General features: G+C 36.3%; 1 protein-coding gene across 3 annotated transcripts in view; it reads left to right on the top strand.

Annotated features, from left to right (window-relative positions):
• The window catches only part of LOC127635086 (gamma-1-syntrophin-like), a 69,674-nt gene that overhangs the window by 38,674 nt on the left and 13,910 nt on the right, over positions 1 to 17,090 (top strand). For all 3 annotated transcript variants that reach the window (XM_052114867.1, XM_052114866.1, XM_052114865.1), the window contains exons 3-12: positions 7,153 to 7,202; positions 10,883 to 11,017; positions 11,729 to 11,785; positions 11,879 to 11,936; positions 12,023 to 12,066; positions 13,147 to 13,188; positions 13,420 to 13,522; positions 14,429 to 14,511; positions 15,568 to 15,698; positions 16,192 to 16,321. In XM_052114867.1, the coding sequence (XP_051970827.1) occupies positions 7,176 to 7,202; positions 10,883 to 11,017; positions 11,729 to 11,785; positions 11,879 to 11,936; positions 12,023 to 12,066; positions 13,147 to 13,188; positions 13,420 to 13,522; positions 14,429 to 14,511; positions 15,568 to 15,698; positions 16,192 to 16,321 (810 nt within the window). In that variant the 5' untranslated portion in view covers positions 7,153 to 7,175. The remainder of the gene's footprint in view (positions 1 to 7,152; positions 7,203 to 10,882; positions 11,018 to 11,728; positions 11,786 to 11,878; positions 11,937 to 12,022; positions 12,067 to 13,146; positions 13,189 to 13,419; positions 13,523 to 14,428; positions 14,512 to 15,567; positions 15,699 to 16,191; positions 16,322 to 17,090) is intronic.

Here is a 17,090-nt window from a genome sequence, read left to right as displayed (position 1 = left end):
GTTTAATCACCTTTATGTTGTTCCAAACCAGTTTGACTGTCTTTTGACCAAGGAACACAAAATGAAATATTTTAAGGAATGATCACGCTGCTCTTTTTACATACAACAAAAGACAGCTGCACTGTCCCTTACTGTGTCTATTGTCCTGTTCATTGTTAGTAATTTATTGTACTGTCCCCGTACTTTTTGCACACGTTTGCACGTGCACTTTATATAGGTATGTTATTTATTCTGTGTAGTCTCATGTGGTTCTGGGAACAAAATAAAATACAAAATACTTGGAATAAAATGGGAACACTGTGTTCATAATGTACATCACAATCTAAAAAACCTATAAATGCTGCAATTTCTCAGAAACGTCCCCCACGAGACTCGAGGAACTGTTCGGAGATGCCCAACAGATGAGGTGCCTGTATGAAAAAAAAAAAAAACATTTCTGCACTGGCCTGTTTGGATGCAAATCAAATCTAATTTTTACAGAGTAGCAATTGGAGCGACTGTGCAAACCAACTGAATACCAGCCATGAAAGTGACAGAATGTAAAAAACAGACACAACACACAGTAAATTATGTATTCGCAATGAACAACACCCAACAACATATCTATTTTTGCTCCTAACCTTCTGCGAGCCCTGAAGTGTTAAAGAATGACCTTGGTATTGATTTTTAGCTGTGCATTACAGTGTTCTGTTTAAACACCACAGTACTGAACTTTATATATGGTAATAGTTTTATAATAGTGCAAATATTTTGGGTTGTATCACATGTAACCTGTCAAGAACATGTAGGGTCATTTTTAACAGCAAAAATCAAAAGAAAAAAATGGTTAGCATTTAAATTAAATGTATATTTGTAGTAAGAATTTTTGCTTTGTGCCATTATTTTTATGAGAATTAAGCACATTTGTAGTCCACTAGTAGCCTACTGGTATGAAAATGTTTTTTTTTTTTAATGCTGCATTATCATTAATCTAATGCAAAAAAAATAAAAATCTTAAGCATTATGCAGTTAAGCATTTACATACCATGGAAGGATTGGTTGTGCTGCCTTTAATTTATGCAGATTTTTAAATACACTGTTTTTGCTTAACGTGTTTTATAAGATTCTGTTTTACAGAAATTAAAATGGACATTTTATGATAATTAAAATTTGCCACTAAAATGTGCTTAACTGTCATGAAAATAATGTCACAGTGTAAAAAAAAAAAAATAGGCTTAATCTTCTGGTAACACATTACAATAAATGTTCATTCCAGTCGACCATTAGGGTCCTCCGTAGTTGTTACGATCCCTGGTTGTCTGCCCCGTGTTTTCCGTGTCACCGTCACCATGTTTCAGTCTGTCATCGTTCGCACCTGTTTATCGTTTGTAATCATCCTGTCCTTGTGTATTTAAACCCTGCTGTTCCTCCATTCCCTTGTCGTTCGTTGTTCCTGCTGTTTTGATGTTTCTGGAAGGTCTACTTTGTCTCAACTGTTGTGATGTCGCTGATGTTTCCCGTGTTCTGATGTTCGCTCCCGTGCCTGTCTTCCCGTGTTCATTCCTGCCGTGTTTTCCCAGTTCGTGTGCCTGTGAATGTTTTCATGTTTTAGTTTCTGTTTGCCCATCGTGGTAGTTTCATTTGTGGCATTAAGAAGTTTGGACCCAGTGTTGCCGCCTTTGCAGACAAAATAAATGAGGAGAAAGTGGCAAAGGCCCAGGAAGTGAAGAATCTGGCCATGACCAACCTGACTCAGGCCATTGAGGATGAGAAGAAGGAGCAGTGGAGAGTTGAAGGACGACAGATGCTCTTCGATGCCAAGAGGAATAACGTGGCTATACTGCTGGAGACCAACTACAGGGAACGTCTGCACAGGGTGACCAATGAGGTGAAGAAGAGGTTGGATTACCAGGTGGCGCTTCAGAATCTGCATCACCGCATGGAGCAGGAGCACTTGGTCAATTGGGTTGAACAGAGCGTCATTAAAAGCATCACCCCACAGCAGGAGAAAGAAAGCATTGCAAAGTGCATTTCTGATCTGAAGATCCCTGGCCAATATGTCTCCCTGCCGCCGGGCTCTGAAACGCTCTTCTTCTTCAGTGGCTTTAATGGCAGGCTGTTCAACCCAATTGACCAAGTGCTCATGCTCCATGCGGCGATGCAGATTCTGAAGCGCCACCTGGTAATCCAACCTCTTCTTCACCTCATTGGTCACCTTGTGCAGACGTTCCTTGTGTATTTAAACCACCTGGGTTTAAATACACAAGGACAGGATGATTACAAACGATAAACAGGTGCGAACAATGACAGACTGGAATATGGGAATCCAATGGGAACATTTTTGTTCAGTTGAAAGGGCACTTCAAATGGCACAGGGAATAAGTGTGCATCGATACATCACTTCACAGGAAGTGGAGAGGGAAATGTACCCACCAGTCATTGCAAACCAGCAGAGTACTGACGTAGTTTGTCTAAAATAAATGCTAAAATAAAATAAATGAAAGGAGTTTGAGACGCTATAGTTTAAATGAAGCTTAATTTACCTCAGGTGTGCTTTCTATGCGGTTGTGCTCCAGTGCAAAGCGCATAAGACGTGACCGTTGCATCCATTATCTTGACAATAGGTCATATAACAGCTTAGAAGACACAGATATTATAAAATAACCACATAACATTGATTTTGTTTTAATTTATCACCAACAGTCATTTCATTTAAGGCTTACAAGTCTAGAGGTTATCTGAGTTACCGTAGACTTTGTCATTCTCTGTTGACCTCTCTCATCAACAAGGCATTTCCATCCACAGAACTGCCCCTCACAGGATGTTTTCTGTTTTGGCACCATTCTGAATTATTTAGAGACTGTTGTGTGTGAAAATCCCAGGAGATCAACAGTTACTGAAATACTCAAACCAGCCCGTCTGGCACCAACAATCATGCCACGGTCCAAATAATTGAGATAAAAATGTTTCCCCATGGTCCCCGTATCTGAATGATTTTATGCACTGCTGCCACACGATTGGCTGATTAGATAATCGCATGGAGGATTGTTGGTGCTAGATGGGCGGGTACAAAAAAATACATTGTCTTTCTGAATTTTTGGGAAGAAGAAAATTATAAGCGCTAAATCTCTTTTATAAACTAAAACGCGCAGCATCATTAGCACAGCAGCTTGCATCAACTGCCGACGGTGTCCCCCCTTCTCTAGCTTCTTCAAGACTTTCTATGGTGGCTCAGCAGTTAAGGTTCTGGGTTACTGACCAGAAGGTCAGGGTTCAAGCCCCAGCATCGCCAAGATGCCACTGTTGGGCCCTTGAGCAAGACTCTTGACCCTATCTGCTCCAGGGCTGCCGTATCATGGCTGACCCTGTGCTCTGACACCAGCTTAGTTGGGATATGTGTGGGATATACTGTGTCAAACATGAACACAATGTAGTTTGACATATATGTGGGGATATCTTGTTTACTTGCTACTATATGTCTAAAACAAGCTTTTAAATACCTTAGAAAGATACAATGCCAATAGTGTCGGAAATTAACGGGTAAATATGCCACAGAAATTGACAAAAATATCCCAGAAATTACAAAAAATTACCACATGTATTACCCGTGTTTTATGAATAATATCTGATATAGTTACAATTTCATATATTGCAATGTTATTATGACTTTTCACTGAACATAATTTTTTATGGAAGTCACATTTAAATCCTCCAAAAATGTGGTGAATTCACATTCGCTTCCATTGTGTCTCATTGTAAAACTGATTTTTGCTTTTTTAAAGTAGAGGAGGAATGATGCGAAACAAATTTTTGTGGTAATCAAAATTCTATCAGGAAGACTCGCAGACTTGAGTGAAATTTAAGATTACATTTATTTGATGAATATAAAACAGAAATGTAAAGTTTCTCTGTGGTGTAAGCCCCGTCTGGCGGTCCGAAGAAGTTGTACTCGGAACCGTCATATCCTGCCAGAGATAGGAGGCAGGGGCGAGGAGCCTACCCCCGTGCAGGACGGGACTCAACTGGTGGTGGTGGGGTGGTGGAGGTTGTAGCAATGTGATAGATTGGGAGCAGACTTATAAAGCAAAGGCTTACATGTGATTGGCTAGGATTTACCCAGCTAATGGTGCGATGATGTACAGCTGCTAGTCTTCCCGCTAGAACTACGTTGTGCTTCCATTTATGCCACAAATGCTGTCGATTGAGCTTAACTTGTACTGAACCCGGAACGTTCCTTTAAAGTAATGTAGCTGAATAATGTTAATGAATGCAACCTTAATGTAAAGTGCTGGCCTTGTTACTTTATGCAAAATAGTATTTCTGATTTTATTTCTGATGTAATGTTTGGTGAAATATGACCCAATATGAAATGGTTTTTGTATGATTTTAAGCATGCTTTAAGCATTTGTTGGCTTTCTCACGGTACTTTATCGAGGAGTTTAGAAACTAGTTTTTAAAACAAATATTCTCCTCTCTGGTGGTTTGTGTTATACTACATCTGTTTGGGCCCCTCTGTTACTGCCTTAGGTGACTATGAAAGCAAATTCATCCTTCATACAGTCAATAAAACATAATAGAATATTTTTTAAATGTTCTACACCCTGATTGACTATTGAGCGGCTTTCTCCATTTATTTCTCCGCCATGTCTTTGATAGATGACAAAGAACATTGTATCCCATCAAAAGAAGACAAATTTCATAAGCCTGACTTTAAACACACTGTCTTCTCTCGCTCTCTATGAAGGAAACTATAGATGGCACCCAAGTGGAAAGACCTGTGGACCTCAGATAGAGATGTTTATTAGGGAAAACTGGTTCTTGCCGCGGCAATTAATTATTTATAAAGACGCTTTCTGAAGGCCTTGTGTATTCTGCCAGGACTTTCTTATCTGGAATCGATCTGTGGTGGAAATTCTGAACAATCTGCAAGGTCTGTTCCAGCTCTGTGGTTTGGAGGGGGCTGTAGCTCATTTTGACAGATGGTACTCAAGTAGCACTCACCGTCCCTACTTTTTAGACCCATATCCTCTCAGTTATGAGCCTCATATTGCTGCTTTCCCTTAAGTGCACTCCACGGGCAGACAAGGTTCGTCACATTCGTCAATTTTTGATATATAATGGGAAATCTGAAATGTAAGGGTCGCCAATTTACTGTCTCATTAATGAGGGGATCTACGGCACATGCCACTTACGGAGAGATGCTCTAACATTTTAAAATTCAGTTGCTCTCGGAGCAAGAACACAATGATTAAATTGGATAATTTTTTTTATGCTGTCCCTGTGTTGGGAATATCCACAATATGTGGAGAAAAGAATCAGATAAAGGGGTAATACCTCCAAATGTTCACTCCAGACTCCTTTCAGTTGGCACAAATTGCACACTTGAGACGTTTAACCCTTTAATGCCTTAAATTATTTTGAACCTTTCAGGATATCACGTTATATTTAAAATGCCATGGGTGATTAAATTTGATGGTTATGGCCATTTCACCATTCCTGAAGTCTAGCATTGAACTTACGATTGGTTGGTTGGTTGGTTTGTGTTAGTCAACATTTCGAGATGATGTAAAGCAGTAGTAATATCTTACGACACATGCCACTTACAGAGACACACCAGTGGTTTCCAGTGTAGACATGGTGTTATTCAAAATTCTATGCTACTATCCTCTTTTTATGTCATTGCGTTTTTCATTTATGACAATATAAATTCTGGTCGAAAGTTATGATGCACCACTTACCTCTGGAAGTCTTTTGCTATTCTTGCAGTTGACAGATGTGTAACTCTCTTAAAGTATATAACTTAAAAAAAAAAATTGTTTTATTACAAATTACATACAATAATATATTTAATATGTAATACAGATTTTAAAACTTTATTATGCCAAGGACCCCCAAATTTGATGATCCCCTTGCCTAACCTTAACCTAACCCTAAGCTAACTGCTAAAATATAAAAAGGCAGCTTTAGTTCATGTATAAAGCAATTTACCATGTATACTTTGTGCAAAAAAATACATACAGAAATAAATAAATAGTAAGCATGATTTTATAATGATAACATGTTTGCATGTCTTTTATATTGTAGTTCAACAAAAGCCATAAGAAATTATCAAAATTGTATTTGGAACATATTTACTCTTTGCTTTTCAAGTTGACAGCAAAAAAAATTTTCAGCATACGTTCATTTTTATTATTATTATTATTTTAAAAAAAATTACTTCCAGAAATTTTCTGTGAACCCTGTATACATCTTGGTAGTATTTGTTGTACTGCCTTTAATATATGTTAATTAAAATTAAAATAACATACATTACAGTACAAATACTTCTTTTGCACATATTTGCATGTTTTGTGTCATCATTTAGACTCTTGGTGCTTCTTTACTGAGTCCAACAGAAAAGGAATTAAATTATCATTATGATTCAATCATTTCAAAGTGGTTTATTATTGACAAGATTCTTACATCTTAAAAATATATTATTATAGAAGAAAATTACTTATGGATTTCCAGCCCTTTTGCAGATAGAGGGGTAAGTTTGCAGCTGATAATGTTATTGCACAATGAAGCATTCAAGCAGGCCATGTGCAACAAACCAGAATTTTCAGTACACGTTTAGAGACGTCCCAAAAACAGGCTGATATATTGTTTGACAATAATACTCTCTGAATTATTTAGCATGCCTCCGAGCAACTTGAAATGCCACATTTGCATTCGTGTTCAGAAGCACTTGGTTTCCAGTTGGTTAATCTGTTCTGCCATCCACATGCTAGCGAGGATTTTTAGAAGTATTTCACATAAACTATCTGCACATTTCAAGATGTCTCGTCTTCTTCGTTTTGCGAATCCAGATGCTGTTGATATTTGTCAAAACAAATTTACTGTGAACATTTTTGATTAGATTTCTGCACACATCTTAAGTGCGCCTTCATGCAAGACAAGGCAGAATATTTCTCCAGCTCTCACAAACTAACAGTTACACCATGATTCATTTTATCTTCGTGCCCACTTATCTGTAATGACTTTATTTTATTTATTTACTTTGCCACATCTGTCAGTTTCATAGCGAGCAGCGTTTGTCATTAAAGGGTCAGTGGCATCTAACATTTGCAAATGTAATTTGTCATAATTGAATTATACTTAAAGTGTTTTTCCCTTCGTATTTTCGTCTCTAAGGGCTGTTTCCCTGACCTTAGCACATGGATTTCAAGACATCAAATGAAGAGGTAAAATGTCTTGCAATTTCCACAATAATAATACACATGCTTTATTATTTCAGATCAAGCTGATAAAGTATTTTGTGCTCTGATAACTTGTGACAGATCTGTTTTTGTGCTGTTTGTTGAAGGAAACTCTACCCAAACTAATGTTTGCTGAAGGGAAGCCTGAACACATTGATCAAATAAATGGATTTGTAGACTTTCCACTGGGGCACAACGATGTTAGGTCTAAAACAATTGCTTTAATTCCCATGTCTAGAGACTGAAGTTATTTTACCGAACACAGATTTAGAGAAAGGTGAAAATCTCTGGAGTATTTTTGATATTTTGATGATAACAATGACTCATTATGAGAATAAAAAAAATAAAAAATCATAATCTGTCACAGAAAGTTAAATGACATGCTGTACATATAAATCTAAAATGAGTCAAACTCTCATGCTTTGACCATCTGCATTAGTAGTAGACCGATATAATAACCTGGGCTACAATAACGATTGATCTTAACTCGTAACTGTATGTGCGAAGTTACTTGCAATCTTTCCTTTTTTAACATGCATTTCCCAAAACTGCACTTAACACGAACATGTGGCAATGCACTTCAAGTGTTGTTTAAGCGTTGCTTTCAGTATGTGAAGTGCTGAAATGTGATCGTATAGTGTTGCTTTTGATTGCAAGTTAATTTTAGTTTTGTGCCTAACTTTATAAATGCTTGTAATTTACCTGACATTGAAATATTTAAAGCTATTCTCTTTTATACTAAACCTAATTAATTACACAATTAAATATAGTTGTGCAATAATTTTGTGCAGAACAATCAATTATTTTAACACCGTCAATGCTTTGTTCATCATATGCGAATATATAGTATGTAAGGTAAACTATATATACATATATATATGTGTGTGTGTGTGTAAGATAAGCTAAAACCACCTTTTCGCCAAAACATGCACTATTGCATTATTACCATAGTGATTGCAATTTAGTAATTCTATTATTTATTATTAAATTTAGTTATATAAAATTTATATAATAACAAATATATATATTTTATATGCTTTAATAGAATTTATATTATCAGCATAACAAAAGAAGGGACAATCAACATTATGCCAAAAATCCTTTTACTGAACCCGAAATGTTCCATTAAAATCAATTTTAGAATTTCTTAGGATTTGCTATGTCGCTCTTAATGACATCAATGAACCTCACAAGATTTTGCACATCCTGATGACCCATGTTATTCAGCATGATTTAATAATCTAGCCTGCTTCAATGGAAGCAAGGAAATCTAACCTTTTGTCCGACATTAACATAGTGTCACAAATCTAAAAACGATAAGTGACAAATGGTGTAGAATCTTAAATATTCTTAAATAGTATCTTTTCTTTGTTTTAAATTGTTAAAAAACCTAAAACTTTCTATTCATTTCCAGATTTAAATAGGGGGAATCCTAGATTTCCAATGTAGTCGAAAACTTTTGGACATCACATCAGCACTATTGGCCACCCTGCTCTCAATATCTATATATCTGCATCATTAGGTCGACCACTAATCTGTATGTCTTATTAATATATCATTAAATGGCGTGTAGCATATTGATGCAGTTATGCATCACTGACTTGAATGCAGAGAGCACAAGTTTACTAACGAAAGACAGCTTGTCAAAGATTGGGCGTTCAGAGGAAAATAAGTCTTGTTTATGTAGACAGAGGTGTTCCTATCTATTTCTCCAGTGCTTTACTTTTTTTTTTTAAACATGATGTTTCAACACGTTGCGCAGAAATAGTGTGCAATTCTTCTTCCTGCAGCTGTCATCTTTTATAAAGCGATGATGAGCCATGTTTTGTAAAGGATTTTCACCAAAAAAGAAACATTCTGTCATAATTTACATGTTGTTCCAAACCTATGTGGCTTATTCTTCTTCTGTGGAACACAAAAGGAGATGTTAGACAGTATGTTAGTCTTATTTCCATACAATGCAAGTGAATGGTGACTGAGGCTAACATTCTTCTTAAAATATCCTTTTGTGTTTCATATTGATGAATTTGTCGAATTAATACATTCCTGTTGCAATCTTACTAGACAAACTATAGTAACTGTACTTGTAGAAAGGACATTATATATGCCAGAGTATGGTGTTTTGACTGCAAATCTCAAGTGTACACTATAAATGGCTGACACTTGATTGCCATGGCAACAGAATCAAGCATTAGGGCAGCTGGTGTTCCATGTGTCCTAGCAACAGAAGTTATGGAATCATTTAGATTTTTCTATTCTAAAGAACCCTTTGTGCAATGGATATTGGAAGTTAAAGGTTCTTCATGGAACCATACCTGCTAATAAAGAACTTTTATTTTTTTGACATTGTACCAATTATTCAAACAGGAACTTGGCTTACAACACAATAGAGCCCACAATATTGTATTACTGGGTATTACTGGCCACAAGTGAAGTTGGTGTACAAAATAAAGTAGTTGCAGTTATTTACGGGACAATGACACATTTTTGTCTGAACCTTTCAAGTTATTGGAAATACATTCAAAATGCAATTCACACTAAACAATTACATGAATACACTTCTACTATGATGAACCTGTTTACAGTTTCTTGAGTTTAAAGCCATTTTAATGGTTTCTTTGGTTAAAGTAAAAAAGTGCCTAGTGGTGTTTTACTGTCCAGACACATCATCATCATCATCATCATCATCATCATCATAATAATAAAAAAGTCTCATTCCTTTTTTTTTTTTTTTTTTACAGAACTAGTTTGGAATAATCCTTGATTATTATTTCTCAAAAACATTATTTTTTTTCCTTCTTTTTTCTTTTTTTTTTTTTTTTTTTTTTTTTTTAAAGCCACATTTTGTTCAGGTCAAATAGAACAAACTTGAGAAAGCTTCTTGATATTCATGACAGAAAAGTTCAGTGTTTTTCAACTAGATTTCTTTTAATATCATCTTGGACAAACTTATTTGTCAATGACCCCTTACTCTAAATTTAGTTCTGCTACACCAGAAAATTGAGTTTAAGTGCTTTATGAAGACTGTTGAAGTGAAGTGCTGCCATTTAAATTCACCCTAACGGTCTCATTTTAAAGGATTAGTGCAGAAAAAATCTCCTTAATCAAAATTTCATTTTATAAGGCAGTAAAAGGCCTTGTACATTACAACACTCTTACATAATTTTTCTCAAACATTTGTCAACTGAAAAAGAGGCCATGGTGTTAAATGCAGAATAAAACTGCACCTGATACTCCATTTTTAAGTCTCCGGCAGTCAATCTATTAAGTTGAATTACAATCAAGAGTATCTGGGCTTTATCCATTTATCTTAGACATTTTGTCACTTATTCAATAAGTATCATCGATCATTATGACATTGTGTGGGTGTGAAGATCTTAAATCCACCATTAGAGAACTGATGGGGCCACTGGATGAGTAGCAAAACATCTTCAATTTGATAGCCAAATCCAGATGGTCTAGAATTAAAATCGTACCTGATATTCTACAACGACCTGATCGATTGGAAACTTTCCGAAAAATCTCTGACAGACACTGCAATTTGCACAGAAACATCAGTCCTGAAACAATGCCTGACTATTTATCATCCCATCAATTTCTTGGCTAATTCACTTGGTTTTGTCAGCTGTGGATTACAGATGCTTGTGTGACTTTGACTGTTTCAGACAAAGACTGGGATTTATTTGTTGCAAGATGGTAACGAGGAACCTTTCAATATCCGTCTGCACCTGGCCAAAGATATTCTCACCATTCAAGAGCAAGACGTCATCTGTGTTACTGGAGAACCGTTCTACTCAAGTGTGAGTTACAAAATCAACATTATAGAACAGATAGCACCGGTCCTGGATCCTGATTGGTAAATAAAGTGTTCATGCCAACCTGGTCTCTTAGAAAACACGTTAATATGCCTACATTTGTGAAAAAATGGCGATTCATATCTTATTGTTTTCATCTAGAATATATTAACTCCAAAATTTGCTAATTGCAAAGTTTTACTTCGGTTCAGTCACGGTTTATGTAAATTTGTAAAAACATGACCCGGAGGCGTTACCATCAAAATATCTTGCCTAAAGGAAAGAAAACTTGTCCTTTTGTTGTGACTGAGTCAACATTCTCAGCACTGGAGTGCGTCATCAAAACAATGCGTCGGAACTATTTTTTGATATTTTTAATCCTGTTTCGTGTGTGTCTTTCGTGGGTTCCAACTTTGATTCTTAGAAAGGCTAAGTCTTTTTTGATGAAGTAGACCATTATGATGCATCTATCATTAGCATCATTGTGGAAACAATGTTTTGCACTAGAGTAACAGACAGATCATGTTGTATTCTCGGCTCTTTAATTAAGTTACTAGCATTGTTGGCATGGTGCCGTTTTCCCTCGGGAAATCTACATGAAAAGGAGGCAATTAAATTTAATTAAGAACCTTCTCAATTTCATGGACTGAAATGAAAATGAAAGGTAGAATGCCTTATGTACATCAACATACTGATGCGTTGGATTTTGTTTTGCAGGAAAGAACAGTAACGATCAGACGGCAAACAATCGGAGGGTTTGGTTTGAGTATCAAGGTGATTTTGTTCATATGCCACTGATGTTCACAGCTTTGACTCAGCTCTCTATTTTTTGACACTTTGAAAAACTGTGTCTTTATTTTTTCATAGGGTGGTGCCGAACACAAAATCCCTGTTGTGATATCTAAAATATCAAAAGAACAGAAGGGTACACTGTTTATTTTCTCTTCCTCCACACTTACTCAAAAACAAGTGCTTATTTATGGGTTTAAACTTCTTTCTTTACGTTTACAGCTGAACTCTCTGGACTGCTGTTTATTGGAGATGGAATTCTACAGGTATTATGTTTTTCTGTGTTTCTACTAAGTATGAGCTCAGATGTCCATATTGAGAACCCTTTAAAATATTTTAAGATTTACATTTAGCAGACACTTTTATTCAAAATGACTCAAGCTGTTCATAGTATCAGTTTGTACGTTTAATAGTTCTATCAAGAAGACTCGCAGACTTGAGTAAAATTTAAGATGATATTTATTTGATGAATATAAAACAGAAATGTAATGTCTCTCTTTGGCGTAAGCCCCGTCTGGCGGTCAGAAGAAGTTGTACTCGGAACCGTCATATCCTGCCGGAGACATGAGGCAGGGGCGAGGAGCCTACCCCCGTGCAGGACGGGACTCAACTGGTGGTGGTGGGGTGGTGGAGGTTGTAGCAATGTGATAGATTGGGAGCAGACTTATAAAGCAATGGCTTACATGTGATTGGCTAGGAGTTACCCAGCTAATGGTGCGATGATGTACAGCTGCTAGTCTTCCCGCTAGAACTACATCGCGCTTACATTTCCTACACTCTTAGAAAAAAAATGGTTCTTCAGGTTTATATATAGAAACGTTTAGGGGTTCCAAATATGAACCCTTTGGGGTTCTATATGGAACCTTTTCTTCTTAGAGTGCTGGATATTTCCCCCTATTTTTGATGATATGGGAATGATAAGGGAATTCTCAGGAATGGCAATGATATTCCCAGAACAATTGTCAGAATATGTACAGAATATGTGGAGTGGTGGTGGTGTAGTGGTCTAAGCACATAACTGGTAATCTGGTAATCAGAAGGACACTGGTTCGAGCCCCACAGCCACCACCATTGTGTCCTTGAGCAAGGCACTTAACTCCAGGATGTTCCAGGGGGATTGTTCCTGTAATAAGTGCACTGTAAGTCGCTTTGGATAAAAGCGTCTGCCAAATGCATAAATGTAAATGTAAATATGCTTGCAGCCTTAATTTTCATATCCTTTGTCTTTGGTCAAGTAAAACAAGCCCATTGCATATTATTTTGCCACAGGCATGTAAAGGATGATATAGTCGAATCTATTCATCACTTCCTCTATTATTGTTTTTCTTGTGTTGTGATTACTGTAGATAAACGGCATTAATGTGAGGAGCTATCGCCATGAAGAAGCGGTATGTGTCCGTCATTTTGGGGGGGTTAAAGGTTCATTTTAAAATGTTCTTTAACAGACAACTTTAGAAGGGGTTTGTACACTTTTGTACCGTGCACCAACTAAAGTGACAGTAAGAAGAAGAGTGTTTTTGACTCACCTTCATTGTTTCTTGACAAGACTGTTTTATAAACATGAAATGAATATGAATGAATCTTTTAAAAAAATGTACAAGTAAAAACATCTCTTTCAGGTACAGGTTCTGCGTAATGCCGGTGAGGAGGTGACTCTGACTGTGTCTTTCTTGAAGAGGACGCCTGCTTTTCTGAAACTGCCTCTCTCTGAAGACTGCTCATGTACGTCTGTGTCCTGAGACAAGATTTTCACTGATAATGTGTTTAATAATATATAACATGAGACTGGGGTTAGTTGTCACAGGGACTATATTTTAGTAATGATAAGATGTGGATATAACAGTCCAATTGTGAGTCCGCAAATGTGTGTTTTCTCAATGATGGTTCATTTCATATCTTTGTTATAGCTCTTGGATAAATGAGTGAACAGAATGAAACCACACTGGCATACGTCAGTATGGGCCAACTATATTATGAAGGCAGATTTTTACTGAAAGGTTTAATAGTTTTCTTAGGACAAAAGTATTTTTCATGAAACTCAGGTCGGGGCACATTCTCACATTTTATCACATTTTTATGTCACATGTTTTTTAAATGTCATATCAGTTACTTCGTTATATTTGTTGGCCAAAACAATGTTGTGATACTTTTGTATATTACCATTTTTGTTGCTTCATGAATTCTTTTGTCCCACTATTTAATATGGGCTTAAAAAGCAGACATTGTCACAAATGTGTGTTCAATGAACAATATCTTTTTTCCTGGGCAATAACGATGGAAATGTTCAAGAGCTTTTTTTGTAGCCAAGACTTTAAAGTATTTGGCGATGCAGAAATGGACCTTTAGAAAATAAACCTACCTTGAGAAATATTTACCGGAGCAAAACTGTTTAACTACAATTTTAACAAATATACTTAATATATGAGATATGGTTCATTCAACGGTTGATAAGTTAGTTAATTAATCCCATTTTTAATGGCTATAAATCAATCATCGGTTAATCATCAACACCCCTGTTTTAAAGGAGAGCGTCACTTTTCTAAGCTAAACTACTAACATCTTAAAGCCTTGTAAAGTAAAAGTTCACACTGAAGGACATTTTTTTACATGTAAATTGTATTTTTTCAGGTATAACCAGTGACCAGAGCAGTGGCACATCATCTCCATTGTGTGACAGTGGTCTACACCTGAACTACCATCCCAACAATACGGTACACATCTGAAAATACTAATTAAATAAACAAATGCAGGTTATTCGACAAAATAAAATGAATCTATCTGTCTGTCTGTCTGTCGGTCCATATATCTGTCCGTCCATATATATGTCCGTCCGTCTATCTGTCCGTCCATATATCTGTCCGTCCATATATCTGTCCGTCTGTCTGTATGTCTATAATCTATCTGTCTATCTGTCTATCTATCTGTCTATCTATCTATCTATCTATCTATCTATCTATCTATCTATCTATCTATCTATCTATCTATCTATCTATCTATCTATTTGTCTGTCCATCCGTCCGTCCATCTCTCTGTCTGTCTATCTATCTATCTATCTATCTATCTATCTATCTATCTATCTATCTATCTATCTATCTATCTATCTATCTATTTATCTATCTATCTATTTGTCTGTCCATCCGTCCGTCCGTCTCTCTCTCTGTCTGTCTGTCTATCTATCTGTCTGTCTGTCTGTCTGTCTGTCTGTCTGTCTATCTATCTATCTATCTGTCTGTCTGTCTGTCTGTCTGTCTGTCTGTCTCTCTGTCTGTCTGTCTATCTATCTGTCTGTCTGTCCGTCGGTCTGTCTGTCTGTCTGTCTATCTATCTATCTATCTATCTATCTATCTATCTATCTATCTATGTATCTATTTGTCTGTCCATCCGTCCGTCCGTCTCTCTGTCTGTCTGTCTGTCTGTCTGTCCGTCGGTCCATCTATCTATCTATCTATCTATCTGTCCGTCCGTCCGTCCGTCCGTCCGTCCGTCTGTCTGTCTCTCCATCTGTCTAGCTGTCTATCTATCTGTCTATCTGTCTGTCTGTCCGTCTCTCCATCTGTCTGTCTATCTATCTATCTATCTATCTATCTATCTATCTATCTATCTATCTATCTATCTATCTATCTATCTATCTATCTGTCCATCCGTCTGTCCATATATCCGTCCGTCCGTCCGTCTGTATTTCTATAATCTATCTAACTGTCTGTCCATATATCCGTCCGTCTATCTGTCTGTCTGTCGATCATTAATGTTCTCTGTGTTTATGTCAGGACACTCTGTCGTGCTCGTCTTGGCCGATGTCTCCCGGTCTGCGCTGGGAGAAGAGATGGATAGATCTTCGATTGATCCCCCTCCTGCACGCACGTCTGTCCCAGTACATCCCAGGTACTGACATTTCCAGGTGAGCCGAGCAAGACCTGCACAGAAATTGCAAAAGCTTTGGGTGTTTTGCTTTGTTGCTTGCTTTTTTATATAGATTTGAAAGTAGTTATTGTAGTTTGTAGAATTACACAACCCAATGTGACGTATTTTGCTTTTGCTTTCATCCTGAAATCCAACATGTCTTGAGAGCTACTTCTTCGTTATAATAAATGTTTGTAGTCTGGTCACACAGGATTTTCTTTGATTAGTATTTTACGGGTTATATCATTCAACAGCCTTTCCCAAATTATACACATTAGACCTTTAATACCAAATGCAAACTTTGATGAGGTTAAGTTCTTTGAAATGAGGCAAGTGGAACGCAATTGAAAACTCTTAAATGGGTTTAAATTAAATCAATCTGTTTTTTAAATTACTTTGAATTAAGGGGAATTGGAAAAGGAGAATTAGGTTCATTTTGTGTGTGTGTTTTGTATAATGTCTCCCGTGTGCACATATTTTAATTTCTTCAGGCAAAATGCCTTTCAAGTGATTGCGGTGGATGGCATTTGCAGTGGGGTAATTCAGTGCCCCGGTGCTGGAGAATGCACTGACTGGCTGCAGGCAATCGCTACTAACATTTCTGCTCTAACCAAGCACAATGTGAGTATACTAAAGTTTCAGCATGGTAAAAGTGTGATAATTTATCATTGGTAGGACCTTTTCCTACAAAACCATAAGTGATCATATTTAAATTGTTTTATTATTATTTTATGGGCTTTTTACCTTTATTTGGGAAGGACAGTGTGGAAATAAAATCTGAATTTCTCATGTAACATCATGTTTGTGTGAACTTTAACAACCATTAAATGTACATAATCATATTTGATATGTTAAATATTTTATAATTTTGTAAAAATGTATTTAAAATGAATTTATATATATTATTATTATTATTATTATTGCTATTGCTGCTGCTGCTGCTGTCAATCTATTACATTTTTTAATCAAATTAATTACATGGTGTCCCGATTAATCGCATATACAAATATTTGCAAATATATAATGATGAAATAATGATACATAGTTATCTTTAAATATTTACAAATTATATATATATATATATATATACACACACATATATAAATATAATAAAAAGATATTCAGATAATTAAAGTGCATTACATTCTTGTGGCAGAAGAGTTAATCATTGATAAGACAATACAAAAGCAGGCTTTAGAATACAATGTATTGTTTATTACCATATTATTGATCATAAGTCAATCATTGGCATACAGTTCACAGCAATCCATTTCACAAGTGAATTTGTCAATCAGTTCGAGATTCATTATGAGGGCTTGTTTGAGGATCCGTCAATGTACACCTGCGTCAGACATGCTTGTGTAGCGTCTCGGGTGCGTTGCGTCATAAA

Source organism: Xyrauchen texanus, chromosome 42 (assembly GCF_025860055.1).
Source record: "Xyrauchen texanus isolate HMW12.3.18 chromosome 42, RBS_HiC_50CHRs, whole genome shotgun sequence".
Classification (NCBI taxonomy): domain Eukaryota; kingdom Metazoa; phylum Chordata; class Actinopteri; order Cypriniformes; family Catostomidae; genus Xyrauchen; species Xyrauchen texanus.
The sequence above is the reverse complement of the archived record's forward strand: the minus strand, read 5'-3'. Positions and strand labels throughout refer to the sequence as shown.